This window comes from Takifugu rubripes, chromosome 10 (genome assembly GCF_901000725.2).
Source record: "Takifugu rubripes chromosome 10, fTakRub1.2, whole genome shotgun sequence".
Classification (NCBI taxonomy): domain Eukaryota; kingdom Metazoa; phylum Chordata; class Actinopteri; order Tetraodontiformes; family Tetraodontidae; genus Takifugu; species Takifugu rubripes.
In genome coordinates, this window is record NC_042294.1 from 9,255,396 (window position 1) to 9,270,266 (window position 14,871).

The window sequence follows — 14,871 nt, forward strand, 5'->3', positions numbered from 1 at the left end:
CTCCCCAACTGACTCCTCTCGATGTGGAGGAGCAGCGGTTCTACTCCGAGCTCCTCCCAGATATCCGAGCTTCTCACCCTATCTCTAAGGCTGAGCCCGGCCACCCTGCGGAGGAGACTCATTTCAGCCGCTTGTATCCGCGATCTCGTTCTTTCGGTCATCACCCAGCGTTGATGGCCATAGGTGAGGACTGGGACGTAGATCGACCGGTAAACACAAATCGTCTATTTACACAGCATGATTTCATGTTATAACCACTGTATTAGCAATGTAACAACTTTAGTGAGTTAGCTATTAAGATTGTAAGAGATATTGTTAAATTTGTATCGTCACCCTGAATTTTAATAATCTAGACGTAAACACACGTAATACCCCCTCCTGCCGGAAGATGGCAGCATCGCCCAGGCGCTTCTGATCAGAGATGAGGGTCGATTAAACTGATCACAAACCGCTTCTGCTCTTCCCTTAACGGGGTTGCGGGGGTCATAGTCCCCGTCTGACAATTTTGGACAGCATAACAAGCTAAGAAATGTAAGGATATAAAGAGGGTGTTGCTCCAAATTAGCCCACTGGTCTTTGTTTGACCTGTCAAAGGGAGCACTTGAGTGTGTGTGAAGTTTCCACCAGTTTTCTGATGCTTCTTCCACATTCTGCGAGTACATCTCTGTGCAAACTGTCCCCTTCCTTTACATTTCATAAACACTTACGTGTCCATCAAAGGCAACGCGGTGCCCCTCAGGCCATCGTGGCAGCTGACAACAGCAACGTCTCACCACCTAATGGGAGTCATGGGGTCTGGATGGGAGGAGGGCCGCTTGGAAAACCTTCCTCTGTCCTTTAAGTTTCAGTTCAGGACGAAGCTGTGCTAGGGCGGAGGGGCTTTTGGCGTCGTGGCTGGGGTGAGTATTTTACACGCCTCCGTCCTTAACTTAGAGGAAAAGTTCTTGAGATAATCATCTGAAGCCGCCGAACTGATGTGAGTTGCTTTTGCTTTCAGTTGAGGCCTTTGTGATGATCTCTGTTGTCTGTAAGTTTCCCATCCCTTCCGCTCTTTTATTTGCTGTGCTGCTCCCTAATATCGTATTATCACTCTTTCTTCCATCATTGTGTCCACTCTCAAAGGGCTCGCCGTGCTCTTGCTCTGCGCTGGCCGCCCCGGGGCCGAGCTCGGCACCACTCCCAACATTAAGCACATTGTGATGGGAAGGTGCTACGAGTACAGCACCCTGGTGAACCCCGGTGTGAGGTAACGAGGGATTACCGGGGCTTAAACAGCAGCAGTTGAAACAGGAAGTGTTGGTTTTGAGCAGAAGTCGAGGAGTTAATGCGCTTACAGGGCAGCAGATAGAGGAACGGTTCAAATGATTGACTTTCGTAATGATTGACTTCCCGTTGTGCAGCTGTAGTTCCCACAAGCACCTGTTCAAGAGGAAGCTTCCCCGTCTGAACGAGCCAGGGCTTTTGTTTTTTCTCCCATTTCCATGAGCCGAACCCAAAGATCTGAGGGCTTCTTTTAAATTCACAAAAGGCGTGTTTCACTCGAATGTTGCTCCCTAATCTGGCCAAGTATGTGTTCGCGAGACCTTCTCCTTTGTTCATCCATGCAGCCCACAGGTGTGGCTGATCAGACAGCACGATTATTATTATAGAAGGGAGGGGGGACCATTTACCTAAACCACTGCAACACATCTCCTTCAAGTCAAGTTTATTTAGAGCCCCAAATCACCATCTTTGCTGCCTCGGAGGGCTCTACAGTTGTGACACCCTCTGTCCTTAGACCCTTGAAATGGCTCAGAAACACTTAAATAATCCCCATTTAGGGAGAAAGAAGAAACCAGGAGAGCCACAGATGAGGGCTCCTCTCCCTGGGATGGACAGACCTGCTGTAGATGCCACATATACAGAGATTTTTCAGACAAAACACACTTAAATGCACAGCATAGTCATCAAATCTGGTTCTTTCCAGAAGGAAACTTTAAAGAGTCTGAACCCTAACAACGACTAAACTTGAGTCTACGTGCCATCAAAGAAACCAAAGCAAATACCCCCATTTTACCCACATTGTGAGGTATTAAAACAGCTGTGATGAGGAATATAACTTAACTTTACACGCAGATATGACTGCGAGAGCATCTGGAGACACTTTGAGGAGGCCGTCTGCTGTCAGACTCCTTGTAACACAACGGTGGAGGATTATCGACACATGTTTTACGCTATGGCACAAGCCTGGGCTCTTCCCTGTGGTCGGGTGAGCAAGAGTTCTGCTTAAGGTCTGAATTACTGACACACCATCAGGCTAACTATCTGTAAATGAGGGCTTTTCTTCTGTTCTGTTTAGTTCCTCTTCTGGAGTAAGACCAAGACCTTCGTGCAGACCTTTGTAGCAGCTTTACGGTACTTCTGGACGCTAGAGGACACGCTAGCCGGCTACATGTTCAATGACCTCCTGTGGTGTGGACAAGAAGACAACGACGGTAGAAAAACACATTATAGCACATCTGGGATGCTGCTGATGTTCAAATTAACCAGAATCTGATGGCCTGCTGCAGAGATGCAACCTCAAACGCTAAAAAATCTTTGCTGGCTAACAAACTAGCACACAGACACGCCACAAGGGATTTGTTTTTTACGTGTACGCCCAATTCAACCATCGCTCAGGAAGCTGCAGCTGTGCTCCTCAAGGATTTACTGTGAATGTAGTTTTGAATAACTTTCCAACACGTCAACGCACCACTGCCACGTCTTCAATGATGCCTGATTTACAAAAAGAACGACATCGTTACTAATGTCGATGCTTCTCACAGGCTTTGACTTTGGTTCCTGTCCCGGCTGGTCAGCCTGTGAACGCCATCCAGTGTACTCTCTGTGGCGCCGAGCTTCCCAAAACGTGAGCGTCCGGCCGTTATTCGCGCATGCCAGAGTGAAACGTTGGCCTCACATGATGTCCCTCATGTCTCAGTTTGCAGAAATGGCCTGTGGGAACGTCACCGTGCTGCTCAACGGCTCCGTCGTCGACGCCTTCAATAGGGAAAGGTACCGAAGCACATCTGTGGCGAATGTGTTTGATCAGAAATGATTGTGTTTTGTTCTCGCAGCATGTTTGGAAGTGTTGAGCTGGACAGTCTGGACCCCTGCAGGGTGGATCATGTCAACATAAAGGTGGTGACCGATCGGGAGGGACCCTTCATGTAAGGAAACAGTCATAAATGAAACTCATCAGGTTACTCATCCCCTGAGGACTAAAACACCAAACTTTGGGATGCCAAGAGGCTGATTCTGAATACATTTGCTGGAGCTAAAGAGGAGTGAGGAGTTGTTTTTCCATCTCAGGGAATCCTGTAGTCGAGGATCCGTCTTAGACCTGATCGAAATCCTTCGGACTCGAGGTTTCCGCTGGACGTGCGCAGACAACGACCGGTGAGCCAAAATCAGTGTCAGTGCTGTACCCTATTCGGAGCACTCCATGTATCCCATAATGCTTTGCATAAGATAGTGTTAAACTGATGGTGGCCCTGAACCACAGCAATGGCAACATTGGAAACAGAGACACTCAAGAGTTCTTTTGGTTTCTTGTACCGTATTTTCACGACTATAAGGCGCACCTAAAACATTGAGATTTTCTCAAAAATCGACAGTGCGCCTTATAATATGGAGCGCCTTGTGTGTGGACTGAGTTCCAAAATCTGCTGTGTGCCTTTGGTAGGTGCACTACGGTAAAGGCTCTGCCAATCGATTAGCGGCACACCTCCGCGTAAGGATCCCCTAAAATGGCGCCGGTCAAGAGAGAATATGAGGCTTACTTTAAACTGCAGGCCATCGAATATGCGGCTGAAAATGGCAATCGAGCAGCTGCGAGACATTTTAATGTAAATGAGTCCATGGTCAGAAAGTGGAGAAAACAAGAAAGTGAACGAAAGTGAGGAAGACGAAGCTGAGTTTCCGCGTGAACAAAGCAAGGTGGCCCGAGCTGGAAGACCGAGTGGAACAGTTGGTTGTGGAACAGCGAACAACCGGAAGGGGCGTCTCTACTGTCACCAAAGGTCAAAGCGATTGCTGAAGAAATGGACATTGAGCACTTCCAAGGAGGTCCGTCTTGGTGTTTTCACTTTATGAGGAGGCGGCATCTCTTCATACGCGCAAGGACAGCTGTTGCGCAGCGGCTGCCCGCGGATTACCAGGAGAGGGCGGCCATCTTCCGCACCTACTGCCGCGACAAGATAACCGCGCCCAGCCACATCTATGAGGCAGCGGCGGGCAAGTTATGCCACCATATGTGGGTGGATTGTAGACGCATGGGCTATGATACCGTCTTCATGTATTGGAAGAGCTTTTACAAAAGCCGGCATCAACGCTGAAGCAGAACCGGTCGGTGAGTCCGATTCAGGTGATGAAGAAGAGGAATTCGGGATCTTTGACATTGAAATAGCGCAGCTGTTTATTTCAGATACAGAAGATGAAAACTTTGATGGTTTTGTGGTGGAAGAATGAATATTTTGTTCAATAAATGTGTCGAAACTCACTGTCTTACTTGTCATTTTTTACTGTATGTTTCAGCATGCGCCTAATAATACGGTGCGCCTTATGTATGTTTTAAATACAGAAATAGCACCCATAACTGAGACTGCGCCTTTTATTACAGTGCGCCTTATGGTCGTGAAAATACGTTATGTATATTGCGAAAAAAGGCTGTCTGTTTTTTTGATGCAGTTCTAAACTTTTAACGCCTAAAACTCATACAAACATTTGTAAAGAAGTAAAGTAGATGGAAGGACTTGGTAGAAACAGGAGCTCCACACCGATGTTGTTTGTGGGATTTTCCAGTGAAGGGACCCTTGGGTAAAGGATATCATATCTGTCTACAGGACACAGATGATCCTACAGTGGATCTGGAACTCCGAACAATCATCCTGCCAAACAGATGCACACAGCCTGGGAAAGGCTGGAAGGATCCTCATGCTAACTTGAAAATCCTGAGCATGTCGGAACAGGAGTCTCTGACCTTTACAGATCCCACCTACGGCAGAACTTTCAAAGTAAATATGCTCCTTGATAATAGACTCAAAGGTCACGTTTCTCACTTGTGTTGATCCAACTGTGGTGTTTCTGTAACATATGAGTGAGAACATGAGTGACTGATGCGATATCACAATCAGTGTGTTCAACTTTGTTGTTATCTCACAGGTTTCAAGGTTTATGAGACCAAAATTCAACAGGAAGCCCCAAAAGTCTTTTATACTGTGCAGTTCAGTCGTGCATCAAACAAAAAAAAAAGACCCCCGAGGTGTCAGGACTGAGGTTTTGGCTGTGGGTCACTCTCACTTTCAGGGCAGATGTGTATTCAACATGTTCAATTATTAAGTTATTATACACGATGCATTTAATACAAAAAAGACACGAGCTAAAACCTGCTAAACTTCCGTTTCCTGCACTTTTAACCTGTTAATGATAAACTCATGCACGCAATTCACTTTCTTTTCTTCATCGATAGCCTTAATTCTTAAAAAGGATTAAAAGGAACGTCAGCAAGGGTGTGTTCAACAGCAGCAGTTTAGATAAAGGTCTCAACCTTTTATTTATTTTTTGCATAAGTAACTAAAGAGCCCGAAAGGTTCTCGCCACTCTGTTGCAACCAAGAGTGCAGCGTGGTTCCAGTAATCTTATTAACTTTGGTTTCACTTTAATGTCACACGGTTAATGGTCCGACTTTCCCGTCGAACGTAACGCCCGAGGAGCGCAGCGCGAGCGGCGGGAGCGTTGGGGCAGTGACGTCACGGCGGGGGGTGCCGCATATAAGACAGCTTGCGCGAGCGCTCGGGTGACAGAAGGCGGACTGCGTCTTAGCAGCAGCCGAGGCGGACTTCCGGAGTGAGTCGGCAGAAGAGAGGGATGAAGCGAGGGGTCTGCATCGCGGCTGTGGTGCTGCTGCTGGTGCTGGTGGTCGCGATCACATTGGGAGTGACACTCAGGCGGAAACCACCCCAACAGACGTTTAAAGAGACTTTTATCGCCAGGTGTCACCTGGCGATAAAAGGCCAGTACAAAGGGTAAGTCAAGACTGGGATCACAGAATACACCGCAGACCTGCAGAAAATCACACAAGAGGCCTTTTATTCTGAGCTTTCTGCAGGTGGACTGTTTAATGTGAGCGCTGCATGGTTTAAATACTCACACGAGCAGTTTTAGTAGTTACACAATTGAGTGTTGAGTATAAATCTGTAGACAAACTTAAAAATATGGAAAGAAGTTCCAGTGGGAGCTGTTAACGGGGTCTTAAAGATAAGGAAGATCTTTTATTCCCTGCAGGAGCGACTGTGAAACAATATGGAGCACGTTTGAGCAAGCGTATGTGGGGCGGGACCCCTGTAAAATTCCCACAGATGCCTACAATCCCCTGTTTCAGGTGGCCCCCATCACAATGACATGCGGCAAGGTAACCTCGATTCCTCACCTGTCTGTTACCCACCTGTGGCAGCTCTCAGATCGCTCATGGCAAAATATAACCTTTCATTTTGGCGGGGTGTTTAGGCCATGTTCTGGAGCAAAACGAAGGATGTGGTCCATGCCTACAATGAGAACACCAAGTGTTTTGTTACGATGGAGGACACCCTGCTGGGGTCGGTGTTGGACAACCTAATCTGGTGTGGAAAAGAGGGCAGCAATAGTAAGACCAAGAACTTCATTATTAGCCAAACCAGAAGGTTTCTCAGCTGCTATTAACATGTGTAACACAGCAGAAGGATGCTGTGGTGCACTTACAGGACAAGTTCTAACTTGACTCATTTATCGGCACATCAGAGCCTGAGTCCTTTGAACCGGCTGCCTGTTTGTGTAGAGAGCTGGCGCTGTGCACGAATATGACTTTAATTGTTAATATTAACTAACTGATTTGGCATCAGGGAATTTTAGAGTCTGAGTGATTACATTAGGCCGAGGCTTTATCCCAACTCGAAATGTTTTATTTTATTTATATCCCTTTGACGTGACGCTGATCTGCTGATGTCACCTAGAAACGTTCACCAGCGGCTGCCCTGACTGGAATGCCTGCAAAGACAACCCGGTTCGCTCCTTCTGGACTCAAGGATCAACTAAAGTAAGTGAAGGATTGGTGATTTTATAAAAACAATTTGACAATGTTTCCAGTGCTCGAGAGTCAAAACAAATCCTGGCTGAATGCTAAAATGGTCTCTTGGTCTGGGTCCTCAATGAGGCTTTGTGCCGGTCGCCATGGAGTCACATGGTGCTCTCCTGAGCGAGCTGCAGCAACCCACGGATGGAGGGACAAAGTTGAACAAATGAGGGGGTGAATAAGGAATACTTGAGGATGATTCTATATAACAGAAATTAGCTCATGCTCCCAGGGCTATCTAGACCCTCCCTTCTGGTGTGGTGCGAGTGGTCAAGTTCCTGAATCTATACTTAGTACTTAGTTCGTACTTTAAAGCACATACTTTCTGCCAGTGGTGCTGCTGACAGGGGTGAAATTCTTTGTGGGATACCCAAGTGTCCCGCCAGCAGACAGGGGACATCTGATGCATACTTAATCCAATGGGAAGAGCAACAACACTCCTGGGAAACTTGGAGCATAGCTGGCAGGAGTAATGCATAGAATAGGAACAGTACCCGGGAAGTAAGTATGTTTCCCAAGTATGTGATCATGCAAGTACAGACAGGTCCACCTATTTTTGTCCTAACTCTCGCTCTGAGGCCGGCTGAGTACTAGAACATGTACGACACACCGTGTGAGGCTTATAAACACCTGCATGTGGGTAGTAATACAGTCGTTCACATCTGTTGCTAAAGATGGAGATGCAAAGGCATGATTAACTAACCAGGCGTGAAAAGATCATCTCAAAATGGGGCCGTTCGGTTGTTTAAATGTTTCTCATGGTGAAGGCAGACGGATGGTTTCCTCTAAAATTCTCAAGGCCTCATCTGTGTACAGTTTGCAGAGGCTGCCTGTGGTGACGCCACGGTGATGCTGAACGGAAACATCGCCACCCCCTTTGACAATTCGAGGTCAGTCCCTCCGCTACCTTCCACGTTTATGGGTGGAGATGGTGTTTTCTGACATGTGTCCTGTTGTTTTCAGTGTTTTTGGGAGCGTCGAGGTTCCGAAGTTGAACTCCGCCAAGGTCAGGAAGTTGACCGTCGTCCTTGTCACAGCGACGACACCCGTGTAAGGTTCTAGGTTCTCTCCTGTCACCAGTTTGAGGTTGTTGCCATGTAAATGTCCAGAACCTGAAGTTCTGCTCTGGGTCTGCTCAGGTCCGACTGCTCAAACGAGTCTTTAAATGAATTAAGGCAGAAACTGGATAGTAAAATCGGCTACGAATGCAAGGAAGTGAGCGAGTAAGTATACGGGCAGCTTCAGAGGAGCCGTTCCCCAGCCCACTGTTCTGACTGTCTCGTGTCTCTCTGCAGAACTCGCATTAGTGAATGTGCCTCCAACGACGTCTCCTGCACGAACTGCTGGTGAAGTCCTGCTCCAGCACCAATACAGCCATATTGGACGTGCTGCACCATTGTGGTGCACGTGTCCGAAGCTAGCTAAAGTACTTTTTCAGGGTTGTATTACCGGATTGTAAATGTGATGTGTTTCATAAATTTAGACTGTTAGAACCGTAATCACTGACACAAACAGGTCAGATATCAGTCCTTTATTATTATGCACCCCTGCTAACATTACCTGCCTTCTTTTTTTTTTTTTTAATAATAAAATTCTGAAATGTGTGAAATCAGCTTTGAAACATCTGTGTGCTGCATTTGCTCCTGTTCATATTCAGAGTTTTAGCTTTAGCGAACACTAGCTAAATCTGTGTCAGAGGTCCCAGCCGGTGTTTTGGGTGGTAAACTGGACTAACGGATCACGGGATTATGATCAGAACCACGTTAGTGTCTCACCTGACTAAAAAAAACGAGAGACTACTCTTTATTTAGTCGTTTGTTGTTGTTCGCCGAAACAGACCCACGTGGTTTTATCAGCATTGGAGGCTCGACGGCGGAGGGTGCTTACGTCACGGGAGCCGAGCGATATAAATAGTGCTGATCAACGGGGGGTCCACGGAGGATTCGGATAAAGCTCTGCCTTAAAATCGCGGTTCTGGTGCTCGTCGCCCTCGCCTGGTGGTCTCTACACAAGTTTATGTCAGGTTGTCAGTGCTCCGCAAGGTAAACTAGAGGACTGAATACTGTCCAAATTAATGGCCTGAATGGGGCTGCGGATCGGCTGTAGGCGCGCTCCAAATTAGACGGGTTTTCCTGCAGGTAAACAAACACACAGGCTAATGGGGAACGTGCACATTTTATGCAGTCATTTCATCACTGCTGAATCCAAATAAAGCTGGAACCATCTTTGCTTTCGATCTTTAATAAGAAACGACAGTGGAGGAAACATGTTGGGGTCAGGTTTTTGGACCATCTGTCCTGGTGCGGTAAGGAGGGCGGCAAAAAATGGAAAAGCACCAACTTTGCTAAACCATTTTTTTTTTAAATCTCAGAAATGGTTGTGTTGGAATTCACCGCAGGTGGCCTGTTCATAACAGAAGTGCCAGCTTTTTCAGGTTTCGTTTTAACAACCACCATGTGCATGAATGCACTTCCTGTTTCCTGAAGATTGACGCTAACACTGTGCTAGCTGCAGCTTGATGTGTTGCGAGCATTATTTTAAGCATTTTTTTTCTCTTTTATTGTCCAATGACACATTTTACTGCTCAGACTGACTCAATTTTCCTTATTTTCTTAAATAATAATAAAAGATGATCAGGAAGCATCAGTGTGTTCATGCAACCTGCTCTGCTGTGTTATTGACTCATTAGCTTTGCAAATGGTGACTAAAGTGGAGCAAGTCCGCCGTTGACTGTTAACTTAATCAACGAAACGCAGCATTGTGATCAGACCCACCTTCGCCTGACAAACTCCTCCATCTGACGGGGAGATAAAAAACAAGTTACACCTGTTTTAAATCCAAAATAGCCGCCCTAAGATGCTGCAAAAGTTTTGCTGAAGTTCCAATTCACAAGGGGGAAATATAAAATTATATTGGATGCATGTCACTGCAGATGCCAGTTGGTTTAACGACATTCAACAGTATTTCCTTCCTGGGTTTCAGCGTGTAGCTGGCTGATGTGGACGCACTTAGAACCCCCACACACACGCACACACACACACACACGTAAACAGAAACTACTAGTATCAGGAAACACTTACACTTCCAGTAAAAGAAAACATCATACACATTTTCTCCAAAAACATCTAAAACATGTTGACATTTGGGGGGGAAACAAAAAACAACAGCATTTCGAAATGCAATGCAAAGATTCTCTAGGCTTGTATTTAGTTTAGTTTAATTTATTTTAATTGTCTAGCTTGTTACAGATTTATTTAACATAGGCCTATAACACAATGATAAACAACATTTTCAGGGGCAACATAAACTATATACCTTTTTAAAGGCTGCCTTAAAAACATCTTTAAAATAATCTCTTCCAAAAGACCCTCAACACTCTTACCTCTCTGGGGTAACAGTTGAACAGGTATAGTTGGCCTTATTGCTGATATCAGGGCTGAAATCAAAATGGCCGACCCGTTAAACACCACCTCCTAAATAAAGTATTACACACCATTATAACAAAACAAGTGTCCCCGGATGGTTAAACTGCTGCCTTTCTCTCCTGCTTCAACCAGTCTTTTCTTGGTTGCCACGGTGTTTCCTCAGGTGTGTAGCATGTACCTGATGGCACCAGGTGCCCCTGAGTGGTGGCCCCTGATGAGGGCCTGTTTATAGGCCTCAGCCTCACATCTGGTGGCCCTGTGGTGTGTGAGGCCTCCTCCTGAGCAGCTGCCGCCAGCTACCGTAAATTAATGTGCGTAGGCTACAGTGGGAGTTGTGGGTATTATTAGGTTTCTTAACACCCCCCCCCCCCCCCCCCCCCCCACACACACACACACACACACACCACTAACCCCTTCCCTGAAGCAGTGACTCAACGCTTTTGAGAACAACTTCGACATGGCAACTTTTCGGCTTTTCTTCGTATAGTTTCATCTCGACACTCGTTTCCGGTTTCCACGCCGTTCCCTGCATTCACGAGCGCACGACTTTCGTCAAGGCCACGTGACCGCACAGTGCTAAAAAAAAAAAATCCCACAAACAAACAAACAAAAACAAGACAGGAAACGTCTGAGATAACATGAACATATCTGACACTTACTGCCGACTTCCTGTTAATCAGCAAAATTAAATAAAGCTGGAGTTAAGTAAGGGCTTTTTCTAAATATAACCTTTGTTAGAATTTATTCATTAGTTTGTTGACTTTTGAAGAGGTTTAACTACCTGGTTAAAAATGAAACACAAATGTTAAAATGCGACGTTTGTGTTTCATTTTTACCGGCTTCATTTTTAAAAAAAAACAAAACGTATTAAAGTAAAGGTTAATACAGATAATCATGCATTTTATTTTACCACTATTTAATTATAAAGTCACTGCATTTATTCAGGTCAGAGGGAATTATTTAGGCTACATATATATCACATGTTGGGTTAGGGTTAGGTTAGTTACTTCGCTACTCATTACTAGCATCATTTTTGAAGACTAAAGTCTATATTTTAACCTGCTTTCGTGGCGACCCGTTGACTTTGCAGGTCAGGACATTTCTTGCAGTGTAGAGATTTTTATTTCTGAGTCATCGCTCGTGTCACTATTTACCGCTCGCGCCGCTGATCGAACTTTTGTACTTTCCTTTCCATTGATGCGGTCGCGAGGAGGGAATCCCTTCCGCTGATTGGACAACGCTGGTTTTTACGCGTCAGTGGGGATGGCGGGTATAAATGGCGCGCGGAGCGGGTCCAACACGAGCCAGAACCGAAGCGAAAGGATGGAGGACGTGAAGAGTTCGGTGAGAACAAGTTCTGCTACAGTTTAACACTGAAATCGTGCACATATGTTGAATTTCTTGTAAATAAGTGTGTGATTTAAAAAAAATAAAAAATATTTAAGTATAAAATGTATTTATATTAGAATGTAATGCTAATAGCTACAGACGTATTTGGCCAATTAAAATGGCAGTTAATGACAAACCTCTGAATTGTGCAGAAGTAAACATACTTTATGGTGATATGCAGGTGATTACAATCATTTTTGAATCGACCGATTGGAAATTTCATTGCAACTGTTTGTCAGAAACTGCAGAAATATCACAACCAATGTGACTTGTGTTGTTTATGATCACATTTTTCATATATAATCACTATCCACAATGTTTTAATGATCTGTCACTTGTTGCTTATGGTATCATCTGGTATTTTCTCTACTTCTGTGGGTTTCCAGGCTGAAGCTGTGTCTGTGGACAGGAAGCGCTCCTGCAGGCTTTATCCATCGCTCCCAAAGGTGGACAGACATGAGGTTAGCATGCTAGAGGGAGCCGCTGCTCATCGCCTCCAGAGCCGCAGCACAGACACTCAGGTGCGAACTTACGCAAACCTGGAAGATACGTTTCATAGGCCACCAGGAAATGAGCGTGTTTGTTACTGGAAACATCATAGACTAAAAAAAAATCCCAAAATGCGTAAAAAGGAAGTTAACGGATCCAGTTGCATAATTCCCACCTTCCACATTTCCATACTTCCCTTAAAATATCTTTTTTTTCTTAATTTATTCAGGCAGACAGTGACACCACACTCGCAGCTCAGATTCTCATCTTGGAGGAGCAGAAGAAAGAGGTGAGCGAACATCAGAAAAAATGTTGGGATTCGCTTCCAAATGCTTTGGGTCTCAACGCTTTCATCTCTTTTTCTCAGCTTCTTCTCATTAATGAGAAATGGGCCAGAGAGTACCGGACCATGAAGCAGTTCTACAGCAAGAAGGTACAGCTAGAAAGAACCACAGTTCTGCTGAGGGCCCTCAGGCTGTCAAAGTGCCCTCTTGGATACCCAGAGGGTTTATAGGTCATGATAAGGATCGTCTCAGTGGATAAACCTTGATAAAGTGCATTTTGAGGGAGAAATAGTTTGATGTGCCCTCTAGGTGACCTAACAGTGTCCTCCCAGATACCCTGAGGGTTTATTCATTTTTATTATTATTTTATTTATTATTTGAATGCCCCATCAATAGTCACCTCCCTGATAAAGTGCCCTTTGTGGGGGAAATCCAATGCCATGGCCTCTGGGTGACCGAGCAGTGTCTGGAAAAATATGGCCTTTGGGGTATTCCTTCTCCTTCAGCTGAAACATGACCTCTAGGATGACCTGCCAAGTACTAGTTTTTTGGAGCTGTTCCTTCTGATGAGCTAAATATGATGCCCCCCTTGGGTCCTCGGCCCCTTGGCCCCTGATCCTCAGACACCCTGAGTCCGCCGCTGTTGGAAAACCATTTAACATCTCTGTTGTTCCGGGACAGGTCCGAGAATTGAGGAGCATACTTCAGGGGGACTTCTCTCACACTGAAGACAACAGGTGCGAAGAAGGAGAAAAGAACATCACATTTGGGAAGAAGGTCCAAGACGAGGACAGCGCCAAGGTGATTCAAGAGACGATGATCCAAGTCCAGATAGTCTCAGTCCTCTTCAATATTAATGCTCCAAAATAACCCACGCAGGCTGAAGTTAGCCGCTCTGGAGACGAAGCAGCGGAGTTACGGGGGCAGAACAGCTTTCTGACCAGGAGAGGGCAGCATCAGATGCAGGAGATCAGGAGACTGAATGAGGTGAGTGGACTTTCAGGGCGGGTCAGACTTGTCTGAGGGTTCAGTGACATCTAAAGCCGTCTCTTGTTCTACGCTGGTTCAGGCGCTTCAGGTCGTGCTTGGGTCCGACGACGTTAGACGTGCGTCGCTACAGGATGTCTGGAAACATCAGGTGAGACCCAGTCGTCCTCATACCCTTCCTAATTAGTACTTACAACCAGTACCAGATATCTAGTCGGGGATTTCGTCCAATCACATTTCTATTTTTAGACTACACGATGAGCCTGGGTTAGTTGAAAGCTAACTTTTTTGTACGAGGTTGCTAGCCAAGCTCCAGAAATATTTCCCTCTAAAAGGGGGTCATTTCACACCCTGATCCCCTTTGAACTGTTACATCATGTTTCTTTGCTGTCCGTTTGTAGGCCGAGGTCTACAGGGAGGACTTCCTGAAGGAGCGCAGCGACAGGGAGAAGCTCCACGGAAGGTACCTGGACCTCGAAGAGAAGTACAGAAAAGTCTGTTATGAGCTTCGAGCCCTCAAGCCTCAGGTCTACTTCCACTTATGAATGCTTTATGTTTTCTGAGAAGATCAAAGCTTTCAACACAGCAGTTTCCTGTTCTACAGGCTCCGCCCACCAAACCCATTGTTGACTGCAGGTGCAGAAATCATGGCAGATCTCGGAACCCAACGGAGCAACCTACGCACAGACCCACGCATGCATTGAACTTTACGCATCACTGACATCAAAGCTAGATTATGACAGGGTGGAAGGTTCTGAGGACAACTGGAACAAAAATTTAGTCTAGAAACAAGCGGACAGCGGACGCCACTTTACATCGTGATGCCAAATAACACTATAGACACAATTACCTTTTTACAAAAATCATGGACTTTTCAGGTTATAGCTTTAGGGGGGGGGGGGGGGGGGTGTATTCTCAGGGACAACAGTGACCTCTAGTGACAGACTGATGTCAAAACGACAGAACGCAAGTGGATTTTGGACTGAACTGCTTGTTGGAAAAGCAAATATGGATAGTATTTATGATTGATTGAATTAGCTTGCATGTGTATTGTAAATAAAATAAAAAATACAGTGTTATATTGCTGATTTCAGCTTGAAGCGACTTTTTTATTGACCACGATGGCCAAAAACGCCAGTGGGGAGTCCACCTGTGGTGTGATTTTTACATT

At 45.6% G+C, this 14,871-nt stretch overlaps 3 protein-coding genes across 8 annotated transcripts; all 3 read left to right on the forward strand.

The window, feature by feature from the left end:
- The first annotated feature begins 124 nt into the window (after positions 1–124).
- On the forward strand, positions 125–5,526 carry LOC101074837 (ADP-ribosyl cyclase/cyclic ADP-ribose hydrolase 1-like). 4 transcript variants are annotated; one of them, XR_003889858.1, is made up of 12 exons: positions 152–209; positions 721–899; positions 998–1,027; positions 1,123–1,246; positions 2,116–2,248; positions 2,339–2,474; positions 2,805–2,887; positions 2,960–3,033; positions 3,096–3,188; positions 3,331–3,417; positions 4,863–5,033; positions 5,182–5,526. XR_003889858.1 is itself a non-coding variant. In XM_029842989.1 (11 exons), the coding sequence occupies exons 3-11, from the start codon at positions 1,012–1,014 to the stop codon at positions 4,963–4,965; spliced, it is 849 nt and encodes a 282-aa protein (XP_029698849.1). In that variant the 5' UTR covers positions 128–183; positions 721–899; positions 998–1,011; the 3' UTR covers positions 4,966–5,526. The 4 variants fall into 4 exon arrangements, 3 of the variants coding, with proteins under 3 accessions (XP_003979462.3, XP_029698849.1, XP_029698848.1); XM_029842989.1 differs by having other exon boundaries at positions 128–183; positions 4,863–5,526; XM_029842988.1 differs by having other exon boundaries at positions 4,863–5,526.
- Positions 5,527–5,667: 141 nt separating this feature from the next.
- Positions 5,668–8,738, forward strand: LOC101075059 (ADP-ribosyl cyclase/cyclic ADP-ribose hydrolase 1-like). Its single transcript, XM_029842992.1, has 8 exons — positions 5,668–6,044; positions 6,304–6,430; positions 6,526–6,661; positions 7,008–7,090; positions 7,943–8,016; positions 8,090–8,176; positions 8,266–8,349; positions 8,422–8,738. The coding sequence occupies exons 1-8, from the start codon at positions 5,887–5,889 to the stop codon at positions 8,474–8,476; spliced, it is 804 nt and encodes a 267-aa protein (XP_029698852.1). The 5' UTR covers positions 5,668–5,886; the 3' UTR covers positions 8,477–8,738.
- Positions 8,739–11,519: 2,781 nt separating this feature from the next.
- Positions 11,520–14,788, forward strand: LOC105418900 (TNFAIP3-interacting protein 3-like). Of its 3 annotated transcripts, none has more exons than XM_029842626.1 (9): positions 11,525–11,895; positions 12,327–12,401; positions 12,659–12,718; positions 12,797–12,862; positions 13,395–13,514; positions 13,593–13,700; positions 13,783–13,851; positions 14,102–14,227; positions 14,305–14,788. In XM_029842626.1, the coding sequence occupies exons 1-9, from the start codon at positions 11,815–11,817 to the stop codon at positions 14,419–14,421; spliced, it is 822 nt and encodes a 273-aa protein (XP_029698486.1). In that variant the 5' UTR covers positions 11,525–11,814; the 3' UTR covers positions 14,422–14,788. The 3 variants fall into 3 exon arrangements, with proteins under 3 accessions (XP_029698487.1, XP_029698486.1, XP_011618342.1); XM_011620040.2 differs by having other exon boundaries at positions 11,528–11,895; positions 12,327–12,461; XM_029842627.1 differs by having other exon boundaries at positions 11,520–11,895; positions 12,327–12,461; positions 14,102–14,788.
- Positions 14,789–14,871: the final 83 nt, after the last annotated feature.